General features: G+C 61.4%; 4 protein-coding genes across 4 annotated transcripts; 3 read left to right on the top strand and 1 right to left on the bottom strand.

The window, feature by feature from the left end:
- Positions 1-19: 19 nt before the first annotated feature.
- On the top strand, positions 20-3,031 carry TMEM115 (transmembrane protein 115). The gene is made up of 2 exons (XM_050904660.1): positions 20-885; positions 1,641-3,031. The coding sequence occupies exons 1-2, from the start codon at positions 32-34 to the stop codon at positions 1,843-1,845; spliced, it is 1,059 nt and encodes a 352-aa protein (XP_050760617.1). The 5' UTR covers positions 20-31; the 3' UTR covers positions 1,846-3,031.
- An 89-nt stretch (positions 3,032-3,120) lies between these two features.
- Positions 3,121-5,248, bottom strand: LOC127021539 (transmembrane reductase CYB561D2). Its single transcript, XM_050904662.1, is given in 4 exon segments — positions 3,121-4,496; positions 4,499-4,736; positions 4,995-5,032; positions 5,122-5,248. Coding segments are annotated over 4 exon segments (666 nt in total). The 3' UTR covers positions 3,121-4,233.
- A 311-nt stretch (positions 5,249-5,559) lies between these two features.
- NPRL2 (NPR2 like, GATOR1 complex subunit) lies at positions 5,560-9,314 on the top strand. The gene is made up of 11 exons (XM_050904658.1): positions 5,560-5,634; positions 5,843-5,934; positions 6,447-6,615; positions 6,869-6,977; positions 7,300-7,436; positions 7,730-7,827; positions 7,922-7,958; positions 8,115-8,208; positions 8,283-8,400; positions 8,624-8,766; positions 9,034-9,314. Exons 1-11 carry the CDS (start codon positions 5,563-5,565, stop codon positions 9,099-9,101), a joined length of 1,137 nt encoding a protein of 378 aa, XP_050760615.1. The 5' UTR covers positions 5,560-5,562; the 3' UTR covers positions 9,102-9,314.
- A 16-nt stretch (positions 9,315-9,330) lies between these two features.
- On the top strand, positions 9,331-21,570 carry ZMYND10 (zinc finger MYND-type containing 10). The gene is made up of 12 exons (XM_050904657.1): positions 9,331-9,441; positions 10,121-10,229; positions 11,616-11,732; positions 13,475-13,528; positions 13,619-13,771; positions 15,898-15,986; positions 16,274-16,374; positions 17,755-17,927; positions 18,239-18,364; positions 20,158-20,279; positions 20,482-20,607; positions 21,292-21,570. Exons 1-12 carry the CDS (start codon positions 9,344-9,346, stop codon positions 21,374-21,376), a joined length of 1,353 nt encoding a protein of 450 aa, XP_050760614.1. The 5' UTR covers positions 9,331-9,343; the 3' UTR covers positions 21,377-21,570.
- Positions 21,571-22,374: the final 804 nt, after the last annotated feature.

Below are 22,374 nucleotides of genomic sequence, written 5' to 3'. Positions count from 1 at the left end.
GGCAGCCCCGTCCCGCCGGTGGGGGCCGAAGATGCGGCGGTACCTGCCGGTGGCCCGGCAGCACTTCCTGGCGGCGCTGGCCGGCACCAGCGTGGTGGTGAAGTCGCTGAGCGCCGCCGTCCTCCTCCTCTACCTGCTCTCCTTCGGCCTGGACACAGCCTACGGCCTGGGGGTGACCCCCGGCTACCTCCTGCCCCCCAACTTCTGGGTCTGGACGCTGCTGACGCACGGGCTGGTGGAGGAGCGGGCCTGGGGCCTGGCGGCCAGCCTGGCCACGCTGGGGGCGGCCGGCCGGCTGCTGGAGCCCCTCTGGGGCGCCCTGGAGCTGCTGGTCTTCTTCACGGTGGTGAACGTCTCGGTGGGGCTCCTGGGGGCCCTCGCCTACTTCCTCACCTACGTGGCCTCCTTCCACCTCGCCTACCTGTTCGCCATCCGCATCCACGGCGGGCTGGGCTTCCTCGGGGGAGTCTTGGTGGCCCTCAAGCAGACGATGGGGGACAGCACTGTCCTGAAGGTGCCCCAAGTCAGAATGAAGGCTGTCCCCATGCTCCTGCTCCTTCTCCTGGCTCTGCTGCGGCTCGCTGCCCTCGTCGAGAGCAATGTACTGGCCTCGTATGGCTTCGGGCTCCTCTCCAGCTGGGTCTATCTCCGTTTCTACCAGCGGCACAGTAGAGGCCGTGGAGACATGTCCGACCACTTCGCCTTCGCCACTTTCTTCCCCGAGATCCTGCAGCCTGTGGTGGGTCTGGTGGCCAACCTGGTGCACGGCATCCTGGTGAAGGTGAAGGTCTGCCGCAAGACGGTCAAACGCTACGACGTGGGCGCTCCGTCGTCCATCACCATCAGCCTGCCGGGGACGGACCCCCAGGACGCCGAGAGGAGAAGGTACCGCTTGCCCTGCTTCCATGGGGATCATGTTTATGGGCAGCGAGGGTCGGGTTTAAAATCCAAATGAGGAGGAGTGGGGAGATTTGGGTGCAGGGTGCTAAGGGGGGGCCTTCTCCAGGGGGTCTGCTGGGGGCTGCCCTCCCCGCCACAGAGGTGGTGGGGAGCATTTCGGGGGGCTGTTGTCCCGCTCTTCCAAATGCGGAGCGGCAGTTGAAGTGCAGGGGAGGAGCGGGGAGATCTGGGGAGGGGGCAGGCAGGGTTTGGGGTCCCTGCAGGATGAAGGGGGACAGCAGCTGCCTGGGGGGGTGCCGGCCCCCTGCTCATGGCAGTCCTGCACCCGTTCATCCTGGCACAGGGGAAGGCGGTGAGTCAGCCACACCCGGCGTTGGCTTTCCCGACTCCCAGCAGGAAGGTTTGGACAAGGCGTTGGCGCTCTGCTTTCCCTTGCCCTGTTTTACGCCTTTCTTCCCCCGTTCCCGGAGCGGCCCGTGTGCCATCTGACAGCCTCTGAGCGCACCACATGGCACGAAAACTCTGCGTATGTAGTCTGGGAGTGTGAGTGGGTTTCTGTGGGGCAGTCCCAGGCGCTCCGGGTCATCTCCAGCACTGCTGAATCCACCCTCTCCTGCCGGGAAGAAGCCAGGGAAGAAGCCAGGGACGGGCTTGCACAGCGCCCCGGGGGGCAGAGCTGTTAACCCCTGCCCTGCCCGTCGGACCCGGGGTTAACCCGCCCGTCTGCCCTTGCCCCGCAGGCAGCTGGCCCTGAAGGCCCTGAACGAGCGGCTGAAGCGCGTGGAGGACCAGTCAGCCTGGCCTAGCATGGAGGACGAGGAGGAGGAGGAGGAGGTGGCGGCGAAGGCCGACAGCCCGCTGCTGCCCGACCCTGGCACAGCCGGGAAGGGTGCCGGCCAGGAGTCCAACCTCATCACCTTCCAGGATGCCCCGTCCCAGCTGTGACTGGCCGACACGCCGCCCCCCTTCCCTGCCCCGTCTCCGTCGGAGAGCTGCTAACCCCCCTCGTGTGTCCCCCCCACAGCCGGGACGCTCGGCGGGGAGCGGGGACTCCTCCTGTGGCAGAGGCAGGGGGGCTACCTCATTCCAATGCTTCGTTGCCGCTCGCGGCCAGCACCGGGCACCCAGGATGCGGCCGCTGCCATCACCGCAAGGACGGGGGTTTCTCGAGCCGCTCCCCTCGGCGCAGGACAGGCCATGGACGTCAGCACCGGCAGCGGGGCCCGTTCCGGGAGGGGGACGTGGGGCTGATCCCTGCCCTGAGGCCACTGTGCTTGCCCACGCGGGAGCAAAGTCAGCAGCGCTTCCTCGCTTCTCCTCTGCGCCGGGGGTTGGCCAGAGCGCTCAACACTTATTTCCTCCTTTCTGAAGGTAGTTTTGTCCCTAACTGAGGGAACGGGAAGGCTGGCGGGTTTCTTTTCCGAATCCCTTTCCCGTGGGGAGCCTCTCAGCGCCCTGGCAGGAGCTCGCCGCGACCGGTGAGAGGTTTGCCAGGCGGGGGGACAGGCTGCTGCGCAGGAGGGGGCCACCCAGCCCCTCACGGCGGTGGTCCGGCACTGCCAGCTCCGGGCTTTGCGCGTGGGGGGTTCTTTCCTCCTCCCTCTCCCGCCCCCGAAGCCAGCCCTGCGAGGAGCCGGTGCCCTCAGCCGCTCCCTAGCTAATTTGTTTGTCAGATTACACTAGAAGCTGGAATTAATTTTTATGGTGGGGTTCCCGCTGTTCCTTCCAGCAGCAGGTTTTCTTTCCTGCAGGTAGAACATGGGCTCCCCCTTCTCTTTCCCTCCCTCTGTGTTGATGGGCTTTTTTTTTTTTTTCTGGATGGAGAGGATGCTCCCTGCGACAGCCTCCTCGCAGCTCCCGGGAATCACCCGGGCAGTCCCCAGCCCGGGATGCGGGTCGATGGTGTCGTGATTATTTTTTTAAAGGACCACACGAGAAGGTTTTGTCAACTGGGAAAAACACAGACATTTCGGTATCAATAAAGAGTTCTTTGAAAGAGTCGGCTCCCGCAGCAGAGCGCAGGCAGGGCGGGGGGCCGGGCACAGAGCAGCCCCCAGGGGCTCTTGTGCAGGAGCCTGGAGAGGGGGTTTCTTCCCAGGTGCTCCGAGCAGGTGGGGAGACCCTTTGCAAGCAGGAGGTGGGAAATTGGGGGGGGGATGTCTGTCTGCACCCCGAAAGCCCCTCTGGGCAGTAAAGAGGGCTTGTTGCACTGTAGCTGCCTGAAATCTTTATTGAATAAAAGCTCTGGATACAGAGGAATTTCCCAGCCCGGGAGCCGCTCCCAGCTCTCCAGCCCTGCCGAGAGCAGGATACGTGCCAAGAGCAGGATACGTGCCGAGGAGGAGCCGCGGGGCTGCTGCGGCAGATGGGAGCCTCGCAGCGCCCGGCTGCCCCGATGGCAGGCGGGCTGCAAGGCAGGCTGTCGTGCCGGCGAGGTGAGAGGCGAGGAGGTTCCTCTGTGCCTTCCCGAGGGCTCGTCCCCCAGACCTGTGCCGAGCCCAGCTCCCCCCGTGCTCGCGCTGTTCCCTGTGCCCCTCGGAGGGACAAAACAGGCCTTCACAGGCTGCCAGTTTGCAGCCCGGCTCGGTAATCTGCTCTGTAAAATGACCCCCGCCTCCTGCCAGGCTGAAACTTCGCTGTCCCAGCCTGCGGGAAGGATTTGTGCGTGGGAATGGGTGTCCAGATCCGCGGCTGTCAGGCAGGGCTGACTGCACCGGTCCTGGGGAGCCCCCAGGTCCCTGCGCGGGGCTGCGCCGTGGGGACGGACGTGCCGCTGTCCCATTGCATCTGCTTTGGGTGCTGCTGCCCTGCTTCAGCCCTCCCGTGGCTGAAGCCACAACTGTGCCCTGCGCTTTTACTGGCCAAGCTGCCTTGGTGGCAGGAGAGGCAGTGCGGTGCCCGCTGCAGCCTCCCGGGCGAGCGGGGACTCCCTGCCCTCCTCACCAGGAACGCGACAGCTCCTGTCCTGCCTGCTCCAAAGCAGCCCTGGGTGGTAAGGGAAGGGAAAAGGAGCGGGAATCCTGAGTGAACCCTCCGGTTCCCAGCACTGAGCACCAAGCTGCCGCGGGGACCAGCAGCTTTACCTGTGCTGGGAAATGTCCCCACCAAGGCAGGCATGAGGTGGGCAGCTCCTGCCCGCTCGGCGTCACACACATCGTAGCTGCTCCCCGGGGACAAGACACTACGGACAATCCAGGACTAACAAGAGACGAGTAGGTAGAAATCGAGTTCCAAGGAGACGCTATGCGAGCAGGGAACCCCCGCGGGGGGCTGCGAGAGGGAGCCCTGGCCTCGCTGGCTTGCGCAGGGGAAGTTCAGATCAGCGCCAGGCCCTCAGTGCTGGCTCCGCTTGCGGTACAGGTAAGCGTTGCTCACCTGGTTCATGATAACCAGGCTGGTGAGAAGGGGACACAGCATGGCGAGGTACCAGGAGACGCTGGTCACCGAGGCGGTGAACCACAGGGAGCACATGCCCAGCATCAGGCTGGCACAGCCCAGCAGGTAGCCCACCAGCCCCGAGGTCGCGTGGTACAGCTTGAGCTTGGCCAGCGTCCAGTTCTTCATCAGCTTGGGGTAGAGCAGGAGCACCCCCCCGCGCACTGCCCGCCAGCGTACAGCACGGTCAGCAGCCCGGTCAGGCCATGCCAGGTCACGAAGTGGGCCTTGCCGTTCAGGTGCTTGTTGTAGGTGATGACGCCCAGCCCCAGGAGGGCGCAGAGGAGGGCGAGCAGCTGGAGGGCCCAGTGCACCCGCACTTTGACTTTGCGGGAGAAGGAGCGGAGCAGCGAGGTCTCCGGGGAGAATATCAGCAGGGCTTCCGTCATCAGGAACGAGAACTGGGAGACAGAGGGCAGGGGGATTGGCACCGGCCGCCCCCACCCCTCCGCCACGGCCTGGGGCAGAGCCGGCAGCGGGTCCGCGTCTCCCGGGGCTCAGCCTCCCGCCACCCACGGAAAGCAGAGGGGCCTTATCCTCTGCGCCGGGCGCTCTCCGCCAGCGGGGGCCCCTTCCTCTCCCCGAGGGAGGTTGCCCATGGGAGGGGGCAGCACGGGGAGGTGGCCGGTAACCGGGGCGGTGGGGGCGGCGGGACTTACCGCGAGGGCCATGAGCAGCGGGTGCCAGGAGAAGAGGCCTGCAAGGGAAGGGCAGGCGCTGAGGTGAGCTGAGGAGAGGCCCGGCCCGGCCCGCCCCCCCCGGCCCCGGCCCCGCCCCGGCACTCACTGGATCCGGGCCGCGCCAGCACGGCCACTGCGGTGGGGAAGCCCAGCGCCACGAGGTGGGCGGCGGCGCCGGCGGCGGCGCGCAGCGACCGGTACAGCCGGGACTCGGTCTCGGCCGTCAGGGCCATGGCGGCCGGGGGGCGGGAACGGTCGCCACCGCCGCCGAGACGGGCGGGCCGGAGCGCGGTCTTCGATTGGGCCACATGGGCTGTCAGTCCGCGCTAGGGCCCGCCTCTTCCGCGCCGCGGCGCCGCTGAATGGATGGGCGGCGCTGTCGCTCAGGGTGAGAGCCCGCCTCCACCGGCGCAGCCGTATGACGTACGTCCCCCAGGATCGACGCTACGGTGGCCGGCAGCGGCTGGAGCGCATGCGCGATGCGCGTCGCTCCGCCGCCGGCGCCCCTGCCGCACCGGGACCCAACCCGGCCCTTCGTCGGGCCGCCATGGGCGGCAGGATTGAGTGCGTCTTCTTCAGCGAGTTCCACCCCACACTGGGGCCCAAGATCACCTACCAGGTAGGGGGGCGCTGAGCCTGGGCCTGGGGGGGCCGGGGCCCGGGAGCACCTCCCCGCTGGGGGGGCTGGGACTGGGGCCCGGGAGCGCCCAGAGGGGAGAATTGGGGGGGGGGGTAAGGGTGGAGGCCGCTCCCCAGATCGGGGCAGGGGCTGGGACGGGGCTCGGCAGCCGGGTGAGGCTGGAGCGGAGCCTTCTGTGCCGCTGCAGGTCCCGGAGGACTTCATCTCTCGGGAGCTCTTTGACACCATCCAGGTGTACGTCATCACGAAGCCCGAGCTGCAGAACAAGCTGATCACCGTGTGAGTGCTGGCGAGCCGCCCGTCCCTTCCCCGTGGGGGGGATCCGCTGCCCTCACCGCGACTGGGCAAGTCTCTGCCAGCGGGAGACGACAGCTCGGTGGTGTGATAGTGCCAGCTGTCAGCTCTGGGCTGACAGGGATTTCTGTCCCAGTGGTCGGCAGGTTCATCGCGATGCCCACAGTTACCCGTGCAGGGGGGCTGGGTACCTGATTCTGGGGGTGGCTGGTGCTGCATGTGGTTCTCTGTCAGCCTCAAATCCGGGATAGTCAAACGAGTCTTGAGAGCTGTGCTGGTTTTGAAAGGAGACTATTTTCTTCTCTGATGGTTGACTCTTCCCCCCGCCCCCCCCGCCTTCTTCAGACTGTGTGTTTTGTACTCTGACCATTTAAGGATTAGATATTTTCCGTGCAAAGCAGAGAAGTCCCCACCTCCAGAGCCAACCGGAACTAGCCTTGTGCGGGGCTCAGGCCTCCCTGAGGGTGTAGGTGCAGGTTATACTTCTCTTCCCGCAGGACGGCCATGGAGAAGAAGCTGATCGGCTGCCCCGTGTGTATCGAGCACAAGAAGTACAGCCGAAATGCTCTGCTCTTCAACCTGGGCTTCGTGTGCGATGCCAGAGCCAAGGCCTGTGCGCTGGAGCCCATAGTGAAGAAGCTGGCTGGCTACCTCACCACCCTCGAGGTGAGGCCCGAGCCGACGCGAGCGGAGGCTGGCTGCCTCGTGATCCACCCCACAGAGTCCCTGGTGTCCTGGTGCATGTTGTGAGTCACTGGGCATTGCTGGGGTAGGGGCTACGTTTACAGCGAGGAGGGGATCGTGCTGGTTTTACCCACGCATCAATTGAAGTTTAAGGGAGGACGGGATCCAAGATGTGCAGTTCCTATAGCCGGTAATCCTGTGGGGAGCAGCTGACTCGATTTTCTGCTCTCTTTAGCTGGAAAGCGGCTTCATCTCCAACGAGGAGAGTAAACAGAAGCTGGTTCCCATCATGACGATCCTGTTGGAGGAGCTGAACGCCAAAGGAAAGTGCACCCTGCCCATAGGTACGGCAGCTGCGCCGGCCCGGCAGCGAGGGCAGGAGCCGGGCAGGGCGGCACTGGGAGGCAGCTGGGCTATCCCCTGCCCGGGTCGGCTCTGCCTACGCTGGTCCTGGCAGCTCCCTGCCTGTCTGCGCTTGGAGCTGGGGAGTGTCTGAGCCAGCCTTGCCCTGGGTGGCTCGAAGGGCCAGGAGGGATGGGGTTATGGGCCGCAGACACTTTCCTCCGTGCGGCGTGGTGGTGCCCTGGGGCTGACGGTCGCGAGCTGCCAAGGGAGCAGAGGTTTCTGTGGGGACTGAAACACTGCGGGGCCCCTTTCCCCGGCCAGATGAGTCGAACACCATCCACCTGAAGGTGATCGAGCAGCGCCCGGACCCCCCCATTGTGCAGGAGTACGATGTCCCCGTCTTCACCCAAGACAAGGATGACTTCTTCAACTCCCAGTGGGATCTCACCACGCAGCAGGTCCGTGTGCTTGACTGGGGGCAGCATGCTTTGAATGGGATCTGCTTCTAGCCTGCCTGGGGGCAGAGGGGAGTCAGGCTGTCCTGGAGATCACCATGTTTGGTGCTCCCCTTGTCTATGCGGTCGGGCCTGCGAGCAACCCATTCACACAACACGAGGATAAAATGCTGCTAGGGATGGAGCCCGCCTGTCCCAGCATGTTCCCAGACGCAGGGCAGTTTCCTGGGCTTCAGGGTGATGCCTCAGGCCTCTCTGCTCCCTCCCCTCTTAGCTCTTGCTTCCTCCCCTCCTAGATCCTGCCCTACATCGACGGCTTTCGGCACGTCCAGAAGATTTCCGCAGAAGCCGACGTGGAGCTGAACTTGGTGCGCATTGCTGTGCAAAACCTGCTGTGAGTGCGTGGAAGGGGGCCTGGCCAGCCCACAGGCGGGGTGGTGGTGGGTGCTGGCAGAGAGCGTCTCTCACATTTCCCTGTCCGTCCGCAGGTACTACGGGGTCATCACGCTCGTCTCCATACTCCAGGTGGGTCAGGCCACGGAGCGTGGGGCCACGAGCAGGATTCGGGCAGCGGCTGCGCCATCGGGGTGGCAGTGTAGGGGGGACAACGGGGTTCAGAGCGGGGCAGGTCTGTCTCTCGGAGCTGTGGCTGAGCAGAGCTGGTTTTCCCTTGCCCTCCAGTACTCCAACGTCTACTGCACCACGCCGAAGGTCCAGGACCTGGTGGATGACAAGTGTCTGCAGGAAGAGTGTCTGTCCTACGTCACGAAACAAGGTACGGTGACCTCGTGCTGGGCTGCCAGCGGGGGCAGGGGGAGAGGGCAGCTAACTGGTGACTTGTCCCCGCAGGGCACAAGCGAGCCAGCCTCAGGGACGTCTTCCAGCTGTACTGCGGGCTGAGCCCTGGCACGACGGTGCGAGACCTCATCTCCCGCTACACCCTGCAGCTCCAGAGGGTGGACGAGAGGTCAGAGCCAGCACCCTCCTGCTCGGTCCTCGAGGGTGGCAGTGACAGCAGGGGTGGCAGGGCGAGTGTGGGGGAGCGAGGAGGGAGTCCCCAACCCCTGCGTCTGTAGGCGGGGAAACATGGGGCAGTGGTGTGGCATGGTGGAACCAGAAGGGAATGGGGGGAGCTGGGGCATTTGACACCTCAGCATTGTGGTCCCAGTCTCTTCCCTCCTCGTCCCCAGGAGGCTTATCCAGTTTGGCTTGATGAAGGGCCTTATCCGGCGGCTACAGAAATACCCCGTCAAGGTCGCCCGGGACGAGCGGAGCCACCCAGCCCGGCTGTACACGGGCTGCCACAGCTACGATGAGATATGCTGCAAGACCGGTGAGGATCCGGGCTCCTCCATGCAGGTCTCGGGGCCAGTGGGAGGCAGAGGGCTGCCTGCATGCCCAGGGCCATGCACTGGTTTCAGGGTCTCCCTCACCCCTTTGGGAGCCTTCAAACCGCAGGGAGACGGGACTCTGGGCTAAGTTCTGCGCCGAGCTGGGCTGCTAAGCCCGTGCTGCCAGGGGGAGGAGTTGGGGACCCCAGCCAGCCCCCTGACACCGCTGCTGGGCACCCCACTAACACCCCACTGCCTTCCCCCCCCAGGCATGAGTTACAAGGAGCTGGATGAACGCCTAGAGAACGATCCCAACATCATCGTGTGCTGGAAGTGACGGCGGGGGTGGCAGCCGGGGCCCGTGTGTGTCCCCACGCGTTCCCCCACGCATTCCCCGTGTGTGTCCCCGGAGCCCGATGCGCCCCCGCCGGCCGCGGTCGCTCCTCCGCGCCGCCAGGGGGCGGCAGAGGCTCCTCCGCGCCACCAGTGGACCGCAGAGGCTCCTCCGCCCCGGCAGGGGGCGGCAGAGGCGCCGCCAGCGGGCGCCCCCCCCCCCGTTGCCATAGCGACGCCGCCGCCATGGCCGCCGCCGGGCCGGCGCCGCTGCTGCCCGCCGAGGCCGAGGCGCTGGTGCGGGCGCTGCAGGGCACGGAGCTGCGGGACGCCGGCGGGCAGGGGTGCGGCGGGACGGCTTTGTTGGGGACGGGGTCTGGAGGGGGAGGGCCCCGGTTCTGGGGTGTCCCCGGAGGGTCTGGGAGGGGGGGGCATGAAGAAGGGGCTCTAAATTTGCGATGTTGCCATTGGGGCTGTGGGGGGAGAGGAGGGGCCCCGGTTTTGGGGCCTCCCCAGAGGGTCTGGGTGGGGATAAGGAGGGGTTTCCAGAAGGTCTAGGGTAGCGAGGAGGGGTCCTGGTTTTGAGGTGACCCCAGAGAGTCAGGGTGGGATGGGGGGAGAGGAGGGTCCCCAGTTCCAGAGCCTTCCTGGAAGGACTGGGAGAGAGAGAGGAGGGTCCGGGGGGGAGGGGGGGGTGAGGAAGTGTCCCAGAACTGGGGTACCCCAGAGGGCTTGTGTGGGTAGGGGTGATGGAGAGGAAGACCCCCAGTTTTGGGGTGACCCCCTGTGAGGGTGTCTCATGGTGGGTGTTGCTGGGGGCAGGCAGGAGGGCAGTGGGGTTGGGGCTGCCACGGGTGGAGTGTGGGCTTTGGGGTTGCCTGGCAGGCTTGGGGCATTTCCTGGGGATGGAGGTGCTGGGAGCAGGTTTCCCTGCATGAGGGACCCTCTCCAGGAGCGCAGCGGAGCCCCAGCGCCAGTGACTGGAGGTCTCTGGCACTGATGTCCTTGCTGGCTGCCCTGCAGATGGCTTCGGCAGCACGAGTGCGTGGAGAAGCTCAACATGCACGCCATCCTGAGCGCCTCTGCGGGCCAGGAGCAGCTCCTCACCGAGCTGCTGGTCACCTATGCCAAGGTGAGCCTCCTTGGGTGCAGTAGTGATCCCCGTGCCAGGCCTTGTTAAGGGAGAAGCCGCTGCCCGAGCATTCACACACCAATCAAGGAGTCGCATACACACCACTTTAACTGCTAGGACCGGAGTCCCTTTGCAGTGGGTGACTCCAGTGAGCTGATGGGTGCCCCTTTGAACTCCTCACACACACACACTCACCCTCGGGCGCTTCTTCTTCCCTCAGGCTTGACCCTAGGTTCCCTGAAGCACAATCTCTAATCAAGGCCTTCAAAATAAAAAGCATAATTTATTCTATCTATGGTGCACCAATTCAGCTGGGTGCCTCCAGAGAAGGGACCCCAAACACTGAAATCCCTGGGCAATTATACCCTTACAATCTAAATCCCCGCCCCTCACACCGTAGTGTGGTCCAACAGTAATATTCAGGTCTGGGGTTGTCCTCTCTCATTGTGTCCTTTTTCTCATCTCTAGGCTGGTTCTTTCTCTTTCCTGGGTTTTTTTTTGGGGGGGGGGGGGGGGCTAGTTGTTACTATGTCTCCTTTTCCCAGCTCAAACTGGCTCTGGGGCTTTCTGAACCTCCTTATTCCTCCAGTCAGGGGATAGGTCAACATTAAACAAAGCATTAAGTGAGCTATGAGTTCAGCTTTATCATGAACGGCTACTTTTAAGCAGCTAAACAAAGTCCTTAAAGCCCTCCAAAACATATTAACAGCTTCTGTAGCTTATATATATTTCTGTGCTATTATAGCCTCACAATCTTATCTCATTATTGCCATGTGCTGTTTACGTCTCATTCGAGTGTGGTCTGCACGCTCATGTAGCTCAGCTTTGCCACCTTCCACAGCAGCCTTCAGCCTCAAGCTGGGGTTGTCTTGTGGACAGTGTGCAATTTTGGAATAAAATGGTGAAGAATCTGTTGTATCTCTGGCAAAGATGTTTGGTGGGTTTTGCCAGTTTTGCTTTTTAAAAAAATTAAAGGTCAAGCTGTGGTATTTCTACTTGCTGGTCCCTGGTTCCTCTCTTGGAGGTTGTTTTGGTCTCTTTTGCGCACCGGCCCCTCTGGTTGCGGATTTCTGCCCTATACCTGGGATGTCCCTGGGATGTCCCCTATGCCTGAGCTGCACTGGGATGTGTGGTGCCCTGGACCTGCCCAGCTCCTCAGCGTCATCTTCCCCCTTTGCACCCCCAGGAGCTCTCTCTGCCTGCTGGTCTGTTGGTGAAAAGCTGTTGATTTCTGAGCTGGGTGAATATAAAGACAGCGTGCCCCAATGCTGCCCTGCTCTGTGGGATGACTCCAAAGTCTGTGTGGCTGAGCGTTAGCAATAAAACTGGTTCCCCTTGCAGCACTGGTCTGAAAGGCTTCGCTTCCCCCATCCCTTCCCCGTCTAGATTCCTGTTCTCATTGGGGAGCTGATCTCTGTGGAGATCTGGAAGCACAAGATCTTTCCTGTGCTGTGTCGGCTGGAGGACTTCAAGCCGAGTAGCACCTTCCCCATCTATGTGGTGGTGAGTAGAGGGGGCAGTGGGTACGAGCCTGGAAATTGGGTGGGCACCACTACGCTTAAAAATAGATCTCACCCTGAAGATCTCAGAGCTGGGGTTTTACATCTCACCGGGCTGAGAAGCTGCAGTGGACAGTGTGACACAGCGGGAAGGACCTGGTTTCCCAAAGCCATGAGCAACAAGCCATTGTCCTTGCCCCCAGGAGGGACAGGGACCCGTTCCCAGGGGAGCTGAGCTCCATGGAGGGCTGCGCTCCTGCCTAATCCCACACAGGGGCTTGCGGGAGCTGGTGGATGCAGCAAAAGCCGCTCCTGGAGGTGGCTGTGCTCCTGGCTTCCAGCTCCCAGCAACTCAGTGCTACCCTCGCTCCCAGGCAGCAACATCCCTGGAGTATTTGCCCCCCTCTGAGCACTGTTTTTCTCTGGGACTTCTAACCAGAGGACTCTCTGAGGTTACGTGCCTCTGGGTTAAGAAAAATGTAGCTTTTTCTTACCAAGCTCCTGGGAGCAGCGGTCCCTTGGGCCATTCTTGGCAAGGGAGCGATCTCAGGAGCTGGGCTTCCCTGCGGAGGGACGCAGCCCTTGACCTAAGGGAAATCTGCCCAAGGCTTGGAAGTTTTAGCCCATTTTCAGTCCAGGGTAACACCTTGCTGGGGCAAGGCGCTGTCTTCCCTGGCGTTGTGGTTTAACCCCAGCTGGCAACAAAGCACCATGCAGCCGCTCCCCCCTCCCAGTGGGATGCGGAGGAGGACCGGGAAAGAAAAGTAAAACTCGTGGGTTGAGATAGGAGCAGTTTAATAACTAAAGTAAAATAAAATATAATACTAACAATAATAATAAAAATATAATAATTGTAATGAAAAGGAATATAACAAAACAAAAAAAAAGAGAGAAATAAAACCCAAGAAAAAAACAGTGATGCACAATGCAGTTGCTCACCACCCACTGACCAATGCCCGAGCAGCGATCGGCCCCTGCCAGCCAACTCCCCCCCGTTTATATACTGAGCATGACGCTCTATGGTATGGAATACCCCTTTGGCTAGTTCAGGTCAGCTACCCCAGCTGTGCTCTCCCCCAGCTTCTTGCACACCTGCTTGCTGGCAGAGCATGGGAAACTGAAAAGCCCTTGGCTTAGGATAAGCACTACCTACCAACAACTAAAACATCAGCGTGTTATCAACAGTATTCTCACACTAAATCCAAAACACGGCAATGTGCCAGCTACTAAGAAGAAAATTAACTCTATCCCAGCTGAAACCAGGACACCTGGGCAGCCGTTTGCAGCATTGCCTCGAGGCAGTTATATCGTGGTTCCCAGTGTCGGGACAAGGCTGCCTGCCCTGGTCCCAGGGGGCTGAGAGCAGCGCAGCCATGCAGAGCAGTGTCCCATCTTGGGCAGTGGCTCTGTGCCAGTGCCAGGGGCTGCAGCTTGCCTGAGAGCTGCGGTTGTACTGCTGCTGTAGTGTAGAGACAGAGCCCTGAAGAGCCCTGCCTGCTGGGAAGCATGGTCCTCTATCAGCATGTTATAGTGTCATAGGCATGTTAACATAAATATTAATATGAACTGCATGAACTGGAGTTGTTTTAAAGATTACATCATTTGTATTTGGCTCTTGGACTTGTGTTTGGCCAAAACTACATAAGCAGCTTCTTAGAAGAGCCCTTTTCCCGGTCCCATTGCCTGTGTCCTCGGTGCTGGTGACCGCTCTGCTGTTACCTCACTCTTGCCATTTTCCTCCCACAGCTGCATCATGAAGCCTCCATCATTAACCTCTTGGAGACAGTGTTTTTTTACAAGGTAAGAGGCAGGTTCAGCTTTCTTCAGTGTAAAGTCCCTGGGGGTGGAAAGCCAGGACTGTCCCTCTGTGAAACTGTTGTCATTGTGAAGGAGATCTGCGAGTCAGCAGAGGACAGCATTCTGGATTTAATTGATTATTGCCACCGAAAACTGACCCTGCTCGCAGCTCAGAGCGCCAACAGACAGACAGTGACCCCGGTGGAGCTTCATCCTGAGGATCTGGCCAGCCCCTCGTCCATGCAGGTGAGGAGAAAGTCCTGTAGCTCACTGGGGACACGTGCGATGGAGGATGTGGGCAGCCTGAAGAGGCACAGGGGGGGCCTTCCTGTGGAGAACCCCTTGGCTGCCACCTCGGCACCTCCCGCCCATCTCGGAGGGCGTCTGGTGCTGGTGCTCGTCTGCGCCAGCAGCTCGGCTGGGCCGGCGGCTGCACCCACCTCCCTCCACCCCACAGCCGCGCTTCCGCCCTCTCTCATGACAGTGCCAGCTCGAGGCTTCCTGCAGGACGCGGTCTGAGCTCTGAGGGGGGGGATGCTGGAGATTTGACAGGCAAAATATTCAGTAGAGGGGTTTGGGCCACTTGCCGTCGCTCTTGAAAGCCATGTGGGTATGTCTCCCTGGAGCTTGTGAAACTACCTTAGCTCAGGCTGCTGCGCCAGCCAGGATTAACCATGAGAGGGATCCTTCCCTAAATCGATGTACGATATGACTAGGAATTATCCTAATGCGTTTCCCCCCAACTTCCTCGGTTCTCTGAGAAGTACCTCCTCTCTGTGCTGGTCTGGGCCAGCAGCGAGCCTGGAGCCGTTTCCAGGCGGGTGTTCCCGAGCTGCCACACACACCTTCCTGGTGCGGGAGCTCTCTTTGCTTCTGGTGCTTCTCAGCACATTGAGTTTTCTCCTTAAACTGCGCACATCACGAGGAGTGTCTGGAGAAGTGGGGTTAAAGGGATAGCCTGCAAGCTTGGCCGTACCTCCCTGCATTGCCTCCATCCTTTGGCTTGTTGCCCGAGCACGTGCTCCTCTTCCAGAAAAGGGAAGGAAGTGGAGGGCTCCGGAGCACAATAGGGATGTTTTCCAGGAAATGTTTTCCCAGCTGGGGAGGGGAAGGGGGGATCTCTGTTAGTGCTTTGACATGGCTCAAGTTAAAAAAAACGACCTTTTCTAGCCAATAGGGTTCTAAAAAGCGCTCGTCTTCCAAGGAGCCTGGTTTCCTCTGATTCATTCCAGCTCCTCCTGACTCTACATACAATAACCCCCTGTGAAAAAGCTGTTCCTGCCCTCTCCTGTGTTGTGGAGCCTGTTGTCCTTTGTGACAGTGTATGGTGGTAACCCCTGGAGCAGGACTTGTTCTGCTGTGCCCCAGAAGCACAGGCAAAAGATAGTCCCTTCCTGAAGGGAGCAGAGATGAGGTCTGGATACCCGGAGGAGCTGTAGGAAACAGCCTCGCTGGGGGAGTTTGGAGAGGGAGGTGGGGGAGAAGAGCCCATAAGGCTTTCTTAGTAATGTGTGGGGCGCCGGCACGGGGAGCGCAGGGCTTCTTACCGCAGGAATTTGGAAGGGAACTGTTGCAGTGGTGCTTTAGAGAAATACGAGTTGCTGAGGTCAGTGCTCTGCACACGGAGATGTGAGCTGCTGAGCGTCCGGGACTGGAGAGGAGAAGCTCTGCCTGGGCCAGGGAGAAGGACTTGGCACTTCTCAGCCTAGCCATTTGGTCTCAAAAGAGGCTGAGTCAGAGGGTGGTCAGGCTGTTAGCCTGAGCACGTGGGGGATGAACGGGGTGTCCGTGCTGCTTGGGGAGGGAAGGAGGCCGGGTGGCTGGAGAGCATGGTGTAGCTGCGGGCTGGGATAACCACAGGCAGATATTCTAGCTGGCTGTACGCAAGCTGGAGGGGAGAGACAGATCCAGGAGGGGTGGATATAGGACTGCAGCTGCGCCCTGGCCAAGTTTCTCCCTCCTCCTCCTCCTCTGGTTCCTCTGCTGATCATGCAGCTCCCCCCTCCCTCAACCTCAGAGGTCTCTGCAGGGCCATGGGCCACAAGATGATCCCAGAAGGGGAGAGAGGAGCAGTCTGGGACTGGCCTCTTTCAGGGAGTGTCCCTGTGCAGGGGCACTGCTGTTGGTAGCCACCCGTGGCCTGTTAGGGGTAGGGAGATGAGGGACAAGCAACAGTGGGCTGCAAGCACTTCTGCGGCTGCCCTGGCAAACAGGCAGCGCTGGCACAGTTGAGACGAGAAGCAGAGTTTGTTTTGCAGGGCTCTGGTTTCCTCCCCAGTCTGTGGTTACCGATGTGCAGCCAACAGCCTGCCTCCCTGTAGCTCCTGGGAAATGGGGCCTGAAATCCCGAGGCTGTGCTTGTCCCTCCACAGGAGCTGCAGAAGCAGGCGGAGACGATGGAGTTTGAGATTTCCCTGAAAGCCCTGTCTGTGCTGCGGTTCATCACCGATCAGGTGGAGAGGTAGGTGCCCAGGAGCAGCAGAGGACATGTGCTGAGCTCTCCGGTTGAGATTCCCGTGGGGTCGCAGCGGGTGCCTGGACCCCTTTCAGCAGCTGGCTGTATCCGTGGTGGCAGTGGCACTGTGCCCCAGGAGGCAAACACAGCAGCACTCCACCCTGCTCCGTGGTACTCGCGGGAACCCAGATCATTGGTTTTTTCCTGCCTCTCCCAGTTGCCTCAGGGAGCGTTTGTATCTGTTCTGGCATTTCTCTGCAAGCACCATTTCACCCTTTCTGTCGTATCTCCAGTCTGCCCCTGAGCGCGCTGACACGGATGCTGAACACCCACAACCTGCCCTGCCTCCTTGTCGAGCTGGTGGAGCATTGCCCCTGGAGCTGCCGGGAAGCAGGTACGGATCATGCCCCATGGTACCTGGGGCACCGTGGTGGTGTGCTGGGACCTGCATCCACTGACAGGTCTGCTGTAGGAGCCCTTGCGGAAAGCTGCTCCCCCTCTACCCTCGCCTCCAGCCTCCTCCCCTTGCTCCTCACTGGTGCTCCCTGCCCGAAGCTGTTCGGCTCAAAAGCAGCTGCGGCACAGCTGGGCTGGGCACCCGGCAGTGCTCCCAAAAGCTGATCCTCACACGGGGCTGTGTCTCTTCTGAGCCGATGACAGCCAGGACGGGAGCATAGCACGGCTGCCAGCCCCACCTGCTCCTCTGAGGAGTCTTGTCCTGGACACAGAAAGACCAGAGTGCTACTCTCAGCCTGTCTGCACCTTTCTGGGACAGCGCTAAGAATTAGAGCCAGACATGGGCTCTCCCATGCAGCAAACCGAATGCTCTGAAGCTGCTGGTCGTTGAGCTTCACTCTTGCCAAAGGCCTCTGATCAGGTTGTGCCCAGCAGCCATCGCCTGCGCCATCAGCCCTGCCTCCCGCACCTCTGCAGCCAGGCGTGCCCCCCTGCAGCTCCCCAGCTTCCCCGCTGCCTGCCTCGGAGCAGTGGTGGGGCACAGCCTGGGGCTTGGGAACCCGCGCTCCCCTCCCCAGCCCTGCACCAAGGGGGTCACAGCACGGGCAGGGGAGGAAGAGATGCTGGGAAGCACGTGGCTCTGCGCCTGCCGAGAGGAGCCCAGCTGGATGTGGGAGCTTTCCTCCTTCCTCCGGCCAGGAAATGCATCCCTTCTCTCCGCCTGTGCGCTTGGGGTGTCAGAGGGAGCTTTGATCCAGGGCCCTGAGGGAGGGACTGGAAAGAAACAAGAGTGCAAAGGCATTTCCAGGCTGTGCAGATGCAGGGTTACATCCTCCTCCATCCCCAGAGCAGCACAGTAGCTCCTGGAGGTTGTTTTGTCACTTCTGTTATATTCATGCTACTGGCTTTCACTGGCAGAAGAAACTCCAGAAGAGCGTGTATTGGCCATGCTGGTACCCCAAAACATGCCTCTCCAGCCACCTGTTGTTGCAGCATGGGCTCCCCCACCATCTACCAGTGCTCTACACTCCTGGCCAAGTACAGAGGGAGATATCTCGGGGATCTTTCAGTTCCTGCCACAGCCCTATTGTTTTAATACACGTTCTTTATGCTTTTCATGCTCTCTAATATATTGTCTCAGTACCAAGTAGGCTGCTAGGCTGAGCAAAGGGGTAGGGAAACTGAGGCAGGCAGAAGCAGAGGGGCTTGCCTGCGGTGAAGTGAGGCAGTGAGCGTAGGCCAGCATCCCCACCTCTGAGCTGTCTTCCCTCAGGCAGCACTGTCTCTCCCTGGAGTTGCGTGTTCTTCTGTCCCTCAGGCAAGCTCAAGAAGTTTGAGAATGGCGCGTGGCACGTGGTGCCCCCTGAAGACCAGGTGAAGATGACCAAACTCGATGGGCAGGTGTGGCTTGCCCTCCTCAACCTCCTGCTCAGCCCCGAATGCCAGCGCAAATACCACTTTGATGGCTTCAACAAGAGCCAGCTCCTCAAGGTAGGACCCTACACCATGAAGGCCATGGGCCCTGCAGCACAGAGTAGGACCTTGCCAGCACTAGGCACCTCCGGGCATCTCTCCCCATCCTCTCTGTGGGCTGCTAGGAGCCAGTGGTGGGAGAGCAGCGGGGTCTGTCACCATGCCAGCAGCAGCAAAGCTTGTGTTTGCGAGTGCACCTTGTGGTACCCCCATGGGTCGCTCTGCCAGTGCCCCACAGATCCCTGCTCTTGCCATGCTGCTTCCCCAGCTCTGGCTCCCTTGTCTTGACCTCTCTCGGTTCACTCTTCTCTTCCCCTCCGTGACCGCAGCTCCGTGCGTTCCTGATGGACGTCCTTGTTGACCAGCTGCCCAACCTGGTGGAGATGCAAAGATTTCTGAGCCACCTCGCAGTGACAGAGCCAGCTCCCCCCAAAAAGGATCTCGTCCTGGAGCAGGTATCCTGTGGCTCCTCCTCCACCTCTCCAGCCGCTCTGCTTTAAGCCTGGTAGCTCCCTACCCCCTTTTCCTCCCACCAAGCTCAGCTCTGGAGATGTGGTGCCCTGGAAAAGCAGCCAAGCACCCGTTTCACAGTTACACCTTTATTGCCAGCAAAGTTGTCCGTGGATGACGCGGGAGCCTTGTCCTGCTACTGCAGTGGCCAAGCAGTCGCATGTAAAGGCATAAATGCTGGGTTGTAAACAGCTCTCCAGATTGCGTTGAGTCCTGGGGTGGCTGGTGGCTGCACGGGGCAGAGACAACCCCGGGCTTGTTTTGACAATTAATTCTTCATTTAACATTTATCAGTGTTTTCCTGCTGAACTCTGGACTCCCCAGGGAAGAGTCCCCTTCTACAGCCCTGGCCGGGGCTGCTTGGCACGCTGTGTACGGAAGGATGCCAAGGTCTGGTGGCAGAGGCTGGAGTCAAACTGGTCCCAGCTGTTGTCTGGGGCTTGGGAGTTGGGCCCTGAGGGTCTTCGAACAGCGTGAGGTTCTTGGGATTTTTAATCTGTGCAGTGGTAATCTCTGGAGAAAAGTGTTTCTGCTGCCTTCTCGTGAGCTGAGGGGAGAAACTGGGGGGCGGGGGGGCTGATCTGCAAAGAGGCAGCTGAGAAGAGCTGGGAAAGCCGAGGCTCTTCCCCACTGCTGGAGGCTCCCATGCCGCTTCCCGGAGCGGATGGGTGGGTCGGGCAGCAACCGCTTGGGCTGTGCAGAGGGGGAGCATGTTGCCCCCAGCGCAGCTGGCCGCGTGGCCTGGGAGGAAGGTGATGTGCCCTGGCCGGAGCTGGCTGCGGCTGAGCCAGAGGCATGGCCCATGCCGGGAGCTGGGGCTGGGGAAGGCTGCAGACCCCCAAGCCGAGTGGTTGCGGCTGGGGAGGGCAGCAAGGCAGAGGTGGTTATGGATTCGCTCCACGTGCCTCGACTGCCAGTGTGTGGGTGGGGCAGGGACAGGCAGCTGCCGCGCTGGGGACCTCATCCAGCCCTCACCCAGGCTGCTGCCCTTCTCCGTAGCTCTGCTTTTGTGCTGGTGCTGCTCCTGCCTCCACCAAGGGCTGGGGCTGAGCCCGGCAGGTGGGCAGGGGGAGCCAGCTGGAAGCGCACACGCGGGCTCCCTGCTCTGCCCAGAAAGCGGTGAAGTCACTCCCTGTCGCCAAGCCAAGCTCTGAAAAGGCCTTTTTCCATTCGGCTGCTCCCAGAGCAGCCGCCTCCCCTTCCAGGCCTGGCTATTTTTACTCTGCTGGAGAAGGCAGCGCTGTTTGAAGCAGCATCGTCCTCTCCAGAGCCTGAACTCCCTGCACCGCTTTTGGCTGGCGCTTTCCCTTTCACGCCAGCCAGCCCTTCCCCGGGTGTTCGTCTTCGGGGAAGTGACGAGTGGAAAAATCTGCTCAGGCAAACGGCTCCGGAGCATGGGGTTCACGCCGCTGCCGGCACACAGGGTGCTGAGATCCCAGGGCTTTCTGTGCGGGAGCCCAGGCCTCGGGGCTGAACGCTCACTCCCAACCGGACCCCAAAGGTTTTGCCTTGTTTCACCTGAACACTTGTTGGCGAGCGGATCCGTCCCCTCTGTGTACCCAAAAGCACACCCTTGCTCCCTGCGCCATCACCTCTGCACGTGCTGCCTCCGCTCACCCTCCTGGGGGGGCATGCACCTCGTGCCCGAGGCTGGCTGCCCCCCCCAAATGCCCCCATACCGCAGTGCCTTCGGTCGGGCTGCGAGCACCCCTTCCTCCCACTCTGCCTCTCCCACCAGGTTCCTGTCATCTGGGACCACATCCTCAAGAAAAACACGGGGAAGTGGGAGGCCATCGCCAAGCACCAGGTGAAGCGCGTCTTCAGCCCCACCGAGGAGGAGCTGAAGCTCCAGGCACGCAGGTAAGGGCCTGGCACATGCACACAGGGTGCCCAGTGGAGCCAGTATCCCCATTAGCAGGGGCTGGAGCTCAGCACTGGGAGGACAGAGGGGTCTGTGGTACTGCCTGGGGATGTCCCCTCAGTGGCAGGGTGCAGCAGGGACAGCTCGCTGCTTGTCGGCAGCTCCCCGTGAGCAGCCTCACCCCCTCTCTGCCTGCCGCAGGTGGGCACAGACCTACAGCCTGGACATGATGGAAGCTCTGGTCCCCGACAAGCCCCGCTGCAGGGTGTGTGGTGCAGAGGCGGCCAAGCGGTGCTCTCGCTGCCGGAACGAGTGGTACTGCACACGGTAAGGGAGCTCTGCCACCCCCCTGTGTCCCCTGCAGCCCCCCAGTGCTCCCTGCTCCCCAGAGCACCACAGATCTCACCGGAGGATGCTGTGAAAGGGCCAAGGGAAGCCAGGGGTCCCATCACTGCTCAGCACCGCTGGCTCTCTGCTTGTCACGTACCTCTCCAAATCTTACAGTGAGGCTGATGTGCCAGGATGCTGGTGGAGGCGATGCTGGTAGGCCAACGTTGTGTTGCCGCTGCGAGGTGCTGAGCTGCCTGTGCCCACACCCACAGCAGCGACGGGCTGGGTTTCCCATGGAGACACTGTCTCCCTCCCCTGCACCTTGGTGGGGCAGGAGTGGGGAGGAAAGCACCCATGCCTCTGTGGGTGCGGGTGACAGGCTGGGATGTGGCAGCTGGGATGGTGGCAGTAAATTAAATCTTCTCTGGTCCTGAACCATCTGGCAAGGTCTGGCGTTAAACCCGTCTTAGCCCCCGGAACTGGGGGCCGCATCCACCTCCCTGTTGGGCTAATGCTCGGCCGTGCCAGCTCCCCCCAGCGCCCGGAGGAGAGTGGTGCTGGGGTTTGTCCTTGTCGCTGCTTCACTCCCGGGGATGGACGTGGCCCCGCTGCGTCCCTGCTCGAGCCGCGGGCGCCCTGCTTCGTGGCAGAGCCCCTGAGCGGCGGCCTTCCCCTCCGCAGGGTGTGCCAGGTCCGGCACTGGCAGAAGCACAAGGCTGCCTGTAACCTGATGGCCAGGGTGCCGAGGAGCGTGGACGACCTGTAAGAGAAGCGGTGACTGGCATCTGGCCTGCGGCTCAGCAAGGCAGACGTTCCCCCTGCGTGCAGCCCAGCGACCGGACAGGAGAAGCCGGCAAAGGCCCCTTCTGCCTGCTCCCAGCCCCGGGCAGTGCTGGCCGGTCTCGGCCTCTCCTCTCCCACCACCCCACCATGCAGCCTTCTCCAATAAACCTCCTCGTGCACCCCACTGCTCCTTGGCTCCTGCTTTTTTCTCCTAGCTGAAGATGCTAAACCACTTCCTCTCCTGCCTTGCAGGAGAGGGGGGTGTGTGTCCGTTTTTCCCCTCTGCAACAACAGAAATCCCAGAGAACCCGAAAAAAGAGCCCATAAGGTTGTGGTTACCAGAAGGGCCAAGCCTTCTGCGGCCAAGGTGTGTGAGCCGGGGGAGGGAAGGGGGCGAGAAGGCCTCCGTGCCACCTCTTATCTTTTGGTTGCCATCGTTAGAGCAGCGAGGGGAGGCGGAGGATGTGGTTAGCACGAGCAGCTCGCTGTGAGAAAGCAGATATGTTTCTCGGGTGTTCGTCATCTGCCATCTCGCAGGGACAATTCCCCCTCCGCCTCTTGGTTGATGTGACGTTAGCACCAAGGGCTTGGCCCCCCGCCCACCAGCACCTCTCTGCAGGGTTTACTGGTGGCCTGTTGTGCCTTGGGGTGCATCCCCACCTCTCCCCAGCCAGCAGCCGCTGCCAAAGGGCTGGAGCCTTGGTCTGAGCGTGACTGGGAAAAGTTAACCGTGCCGGCGCCGCCGTGCATCTCCTGTTCTGATGGGGTGCCTGAGACCCCCCACACACACCCCAAAACAGGCTTTGCACCAGCGCTGCTGCCGCAGGAGTCGCGACAGCAGGCGGGAAACCATCTTGGTCCGGCCGCAGCCCCGGCCGAGCAGCCCGGGCTCGGGGCGAGGAGTTAACTCCTCGCCCCGAGCCCGGGCTGCTCGGCCGGGGCTGCGGCCGGACCAAGCGTGGAGGCTCTCCGAAGGAGTTT

Source organism: Gymnogyps californianus, chromosome 13, assembly GCF_018139145.2.
Source record: "Gymnogyps californianus isolate 813 chromosome 13, ASM1813914v2, whole genome shotgun sequence".
Lineage (NCBI taxonomy): Eukaryota > Metazoa > Chordata > Aves > Accipitriformes > Cathartidae > Gymnogyps > Gymnogyps californianus.
Note: the sequence above shows the minus strand (reverse complement) of the source record. Positions and strands in the feature narration are given on the sequence as shown.

Excerpts from the sequence above, each read along its gene's own strand:
- TMEM115 (XM_050904660.1), top strand. The coding sequence starts at position 32 with ATGCGGCGGTACCTGCCGGTGGCCCGGCAGCACTTCCTGGCGGCGCTG. Across the intron at positions 886-1,640 it reads CAGGACGCCGAGAGGAGAAG|GCAGCTGGCCCTGAAGGCCC; the intron begins GTACCGCTTGCC and ends CTTGCCCCGCAG.
- NPRL2 (XM_050904658.1), top strand. The coding sequence starts at position 5,563 with ATGGGCGGCAGGATTGAGTGCGTCTTCTTCAGCGAGTTCCACCCCACA. Across the intron at positions 7,828-7,921 it reads ATTGCTGTGCAAAACCTGCT|GTACTACGGGGTCATCACGC; the intron begins GTGAGTGCGTGG and ends GTCCGTCCGCAG. Across the intron at positions 8,767-9,033 it reads TGAGATATGCTGCAAGACCG|GCATGAGTTACAAGGAGCTG; the intron begins GTGAGGATCCGG and ends TTCCCCCCCCAG.
- ZMYND10 (XM_050904657.1), top strand. The coding sequence starts at position 9,344 with ATGGCCGCCGCCGGGCCGGCGCCGCTGCTGCCCGCCGAGGCCGAGGCG. Across the intron at positions 9,442-10,120 it reads CGGGACGCCGGCGGGCAGGG|ATGGCTTCGGCAGCACGAGT; the intron begins GTGCGGCGGGAC and ends GCTGCCCTGCAG. Across the intron at positions 16,375-17,754 it reads CTGGAGCTGCCGGGAAGCAG|GCAAGCTCAAGAAGTTTGAG; the intron begins GTACGGATCATG and ends TCTGTCCCTCAG.